Source organism: Bos mutus, chromosome 29, assembly GCF_027580195.1.
Source record: "Bos mutus isolate GX-2022 chromosome 29, NWIPB_WYAK_1.1, whole genome shotgun sequence".
NCBI lineage: Eukaryota > Metazoa > Chordata > Mammalia > Artiodactyla > Bovidae > Bos > Bos mutus.
Genome location: NC_091645.1, coordinates 26,881,212 through 26,886,643, shown reverse-complemented (window position 1 = coordinate 26,886,643; position 5,432 = coordinate 26,881,212). Strand labels below are relative to the sequence as shown.

The 5,432-nt window shown below is 35.1% G+C and overlaps 1 protein-coding gene across 1 annotated transcript; it reads right to left on the bottom strand.

Annotated features, from left to right (window-relative positions):
* Positions 1–2,331: 2,331 nt before the first annotated feature.
* Positions 2,332–3,290, bottom strand: LOC102276295 (olfactory receptor 8G1). Its single transcript, XM_005902665.2, has one exon. The coding sequence runs from the start codon at positions 3,265–3,267 to the stop codon at positions 2,332–2,334; it is 936 nt and encodes a 311-aa protein (XP_005902727.2). The 5' UTR covers positions 3,268–3,290.
* Between the last annotated feature and the right edge of the window lie 2,142 nt (positions 3,291–5,432).

Here is a 5,432-nt window from a genome sequence, read left to right as displayed (position 1 = left end):
CAGCTTGTGCTTCTTTTAGCCCAGCATTTCTCATGATGTACTCTGCGTAGAAGTTAAATAAGCAGGGTGACAATATACAGCCTTGACATACTCCTTTTCCTATTTGGAACCGGTCTGTTGTTCCATGTCCAGTTCTAACTGTTGCTTCCTGACCTGCACACAGGTTTCTCAAGAGGCAGGTCAGGTGGTCTGGCATTCCCATCTCTTTCAGAAATTGTCACAGCTTATTGTGATCTACACAGTCAAAGGCTTTGGCATAGTCAGTAAAGCAGAAATATATGTTTTTTTCTGGAACTCTCTTGCTTTTTCGATGATCCAGAAGATGTTGGTAATTTGATCTCTGGTTCCTCTGCCTTTTCTAAAACCAGCTTGAACATCTGGAAGTTCATGGTTCATGTACTGTTGAAGCCTGGCTTGGAGAATTTTGAGCATTACTTTACTAGCGTGTGAGATGAGTGCTATTGTGCAGTAATTTGAGTATTATTGGCATTGCCTTTCTTTGGGATTGGAATGAAAACTGACCTTTTCCAGTCCTGTAGCCACTGCTGAGTTTTCCAAATTTGCTGGCATATTGAGTGCAACACTTTCACAGTATCATCTTTCAGGATTTGAAATATCTCAACTGGAGTTCCATCACCTCCACTAGCTTTGTTCATAGCGATACTTCCCAAGGCCCACTTGACTTCACATTCCAGGATGTCTGGCTCTAAGTGAGTGAAGTCAATGGGCCCCTGCAAATGTTGGTTGATGTGAATGGTGACTTATAATCTGAGTATTGATGCTCAGAGTCAGATGAGGAAGAGATAATGCTAATGATCTCCCATTAGGATCATATCACACAAGTATCAACTCTTGGGAAAAGTTACAATTAACAATTCCCTTTTCTTCCATTGACTCTCAAGTGTTTAATAGTATCATATCATTGTAATTTATCATTTTTGTTAGATTATAGGTTGGAAGCAAGGCTGGGATAGATCTTATTAGAACTCTAGTGAATTTCATGTCAAGCTATATAAGAATTCAAAATTTTAGGATATTTTTAAGACCTGCATTAAAGGAACACTCTAAAGTGATTTTACACAAGAGATAAATAAAAAATATTTGTGTGCAATATTTGATCTATTTTTTCCTCATTGACCTATATTAACTGTATTTAGTTGCCATGAGGTATTTATAGAACAGTAATACTTAAAAATTGTAACATGTAGGCTGCAGGAAGGTTTCAACCGGTTATTGTCATAACCCCAGGAAAAGTTCCTTCTAGGTACAATTAGTTAATGACTTTATCTAACTCTGTAAATAAAAGAAATATTGAGGAATAACATAGAGATCTGTCACTTAATGTGAAAAAATTTACTAGATTTTTTTGCTTAATGTATAGAGTAATAAAAAATTATGTTCTGGTTCAAAGTGGCAATCTAGGAAGATCCACAACTCTGACTGAAACAATAGAGGTTATCATATTTTCTCTTTATCTTGAAATTAAATTTTTTGAACTATAATTTGCATGTGGTATAATTTTACATACTAAGAATTTTCTCATTGTCAATATAGGTGAAGTTCTATTTTAGTCTAGGTATGGGAAACCCTGGTAATCAAGGCTGGAGTAATCGAGTTCCAGATACCACTGTATCTCCAGATTTGCTATGTTGACCCATCAGATAGCAAATATACATATTATTTTTTAACACGTGTATGCTGCATGCTTGAAAACCATGAGTTTTTGGGTTGTTGACTTTATTTAATGACTTAAAAAATCAGGTGTTCACAAGTTATCTTACCTGTATTGGGGTTTGATACTGAAGTTAGTCAAGTTCATGCTTCTAAATTTTTGTATAGAAATAATTTAGGATGTCACCAGTTTTATTGTACATCTTTGAAGAACTCTTCAAACATAAATTTAATTGATTTTAACTTTTGAAAGTCATATGTAGCTATTAGAGAAAGTAATGGATAATGACATTATGAGATATATATGGCTTCCCATAAATATTTTTAAAAAGGAAATAAGAAAATTATCAAGGTATTTCTAATGCCAGGAACTCTCTTAGGTCCTGCAGATACAGCAGTGAAATACATGCATGCATGCATGGGGATAACCTTCTTGAACATTACAGTGCAGTGCATTTTGGACAATAAGCAGGCAAGTACACACCCAAAACAATAAATGGCACAGTAGGAGCACACAGGTTTGAGCAACGTTACAAAGCATGGAGGGGTTCTTAGCTCAGATTAAGCACTGGTAAGAATTTTGATGTAAGAGAACCATACATTCATACAGTGTAACAAGCAATGACTAGACCTAAAATATCATGCTCATCTTATGTCTGGTCACAAAAATATTCTTTTGTCAAGCATTTTCTTCATGGCAACATTGACATCTTTATTTCTGAGGCTGTAGATCAGGGGATTAAGCATGGGCACAATAATAGTATAAAACACAGAGGACACTTTCCCTTGGTCCATGGAGCTCACAGATGATGGCTGTAGGTACATGAATGCCGCAGATCCATAGAAAATAGTGACAGCTGAGATGTGGGAGCTGCATGTGCTGAAGGCTTTGGACCTGCCCTCCGTGGAACGAATGTGGAGGATGCTGGAAATGATGAAGATGTAGGAGCTGAGGATGGTCAGGATGGGGGCAAAGATGTTAAGTGAACCAAAACATAGGACCAGTAATTTGTTGACATAGGTGCTAGAGCAGGAGAGCTTTAGGAGAGGCAGAAGATCACAGAAATAATGGTTGATCACATTGAATTTGCAGAAATGAACCCTAAGCATGCAGCCTGTGTGAGAGAATGCACATACCAGTCCCATCACATACACTCCACAAATGAGGGAGAAACAGGCCTGATGGGACATGGTAATATTATACAGCAAGGGGCTACAGACGGCAACATAGCGGTCATATGCCATTGCAGCCAACATGTGACACTCAGAGATAGCAAAAAGGAGGAAGAAGTAAAGCTGAGTTATGCATTCAGGGTAAGAGATGATGTTCTTCTCTGTCACAAAGTTCATCAGCATTTTGGGGGTAATGACAGTGGAATGACAGAGGTCAATGAAGGACAAGCTGCTGAGGAAATAGTACATGGGGGTGTGCAGGTGAGAACTGAGCCCAATCAGTGTGATCATGCCCAGATTCCCCACCACCGTGACCACATAGATTCCTAGGAAGAGGAGGAAAAGGGGCAGCTGGAGTTGTGACTGTTCTGTAAGTCCAGTGAGGATAAACTCAGTCACTGAGGAGTGATTTCCTTTTGCCATTTTATCTGGGAAGTTTCTGAAGGAGAGAGAGAGAAAGGGACAACTTTGAAGACATGTCTTTTTTTATGGTTTGTTTATTAAAGTTATCTCACATAGAAGGTAAACTGTTTGAATATTTCCTTAGTTTCTATGTAAAGTTTAAACTCTGCATAAGTTTTCTAAACAACATTTTCTTAATAAAATGTTTTTACAGCTGAACAGAAAATATATTAAGCTATTTCACTTACACATTTTTCAGCCAAAATAGTGATCATTTTTACCTATTTGAATGGCTGTTCCTTAATTCAAACTTTCACTTATTTTAAGCACTTTTTTTTTTTTTCCCAATTGGGGTTTGCAAATTTGAAATCTTAGAAATCTTAGAGGACCTATTAAAAATGACAGAAGCTGGTTGAGCATCAACCTGGAGTGAGCAAATCTCATGTAAATGCAGAACCATTTATTAACTAGAATTTCTGTCAGAGGAGAAAAGAGACACATCAAAACATATTTTGTAATTAATTTTTCTGATAATAATAAAACACGGGTTTCTATGTAAAAATCTTCACTTTTTAATGTTTTTTTGAAATAAAACAGCACAAACCACATTCACTGTGAACCAGTCCACTGTTGGCCTGTTTGTGGACTAAATGCTTTAAGAAGATACATGAATCGTGCTTGTGAGTTAAAGTGCAAGTATCTGCGTTCATCTACTGACTCATCAATTACTACTTGATAATCTTTGAATAGTAAAATAATATCACTGTCTAATTAGAAAACATTAGCAGTCTGAAATTGGTAATAATAAAAATAGCTGTTTTTATTGTTATTATACCATGCTATTATTTGGAAAATAGAAGATAATTACACACTTCAAAATACAGAAAGAGCACTTATAATGGTTAAACTTTTTCTTTTTCATCTTTCATTAACTAAAAAGGTATGAAAACTTGTCATAAAATTAGGGGATATAGAATCAGAAATGCAGTCCCCTATTCTGTTAAGCAGTAAACAGATTATCATTACATATGGGTAGAAATAAAATAGCAAAATTTCTACTTGAATACAAATCAAAAAGAAAAAATCTAAATTGTTCTACTTCAAAGCTAAATAAAAATAAAATTGAAGTGAATCTTAAATCTAGGCATGAAGACTAAATAAATTTCTTAAGAAAACACTAAAGAATATACAAAATATTGGACTAGTCTAAGAATTTGTTAGAAAGAACACACACACATACTAACCAATATAACCAAATAATATAACCAATATAACCAAACAATATTGATAAATTCTTTTTATTCAAATTAAAAACCATTCCTCAAAATACATTATTAGAATATTAAAAGCACTATGGACTGTTACTGAGAGTATGAAAAATAATATTGAAAAGACAATAACATGAAGACCAACAAGTTAAAAATAAGAGAACTATGTGAACAGATATATCACAGATGAAGATAAGAGAATAATTAACAAGAACCTAAAAAGATACTGAAATCCTTATTCACCAGAGAAATGAAAATGAAACTAAACCATAATGGGAAACAACTGCACGTCTAACATGTTAATGTCTGGCCTTCATGCCTATATCCCTTCCTCCCTGTATCAGGGTTCATTTAAATTATGCATATGCCATCAGAAAATGACTCTCTTTCTAGATTCCAACCTATCGCAAGTCAGAGGAATTTTACAGTGAGGACAACATTTTAGTTTCTCAATGCGAACATGATAGAGACTCAACTTACCTTCACTTCACACAGCCAAGTGTCGCTGGCTTTTATGATGTTATTTTGGGTATGATGGAGTTCTGTGGGCTGGTCACTTTTCAGTCAGATATAGAAGAACATATCTGAACACAGAGTGTCTGTTAATTCAAGGATCCGCAATATGGTTTGATCATCAGAGTCACCTAGAGAGCTTAAAGTATCTGCAAAAATAATGACTGTAAAAATGTAAACATGATTATAATTAAGAATAAAATTTCCTGAATCATTGTCCTTATACTCTTTTGCTCTGGGATGTTAGCATATGCAGAAGATCACTGATAAACAATTTTTGCTTTTATTTCTTCTCCTAAAGATTACTTTTACAGCTCAGAATAATTCACAGACTCTTGGTACTTCCAGAGTTAACAACCTACAACATTTTATTGAAATTCCATTTTATTGCATAAGCAGTACCAC

Bases quoted from the DNA above. Each gene is read 5' to 3' on its own strand.
- LOC102276295 (XM_005902665.2), bottom strand. From the start codon at position 3,267: ATGGCAAAAGGAAATCACTCCTCAGTGACTGAGTTTATCCTCACTGGA.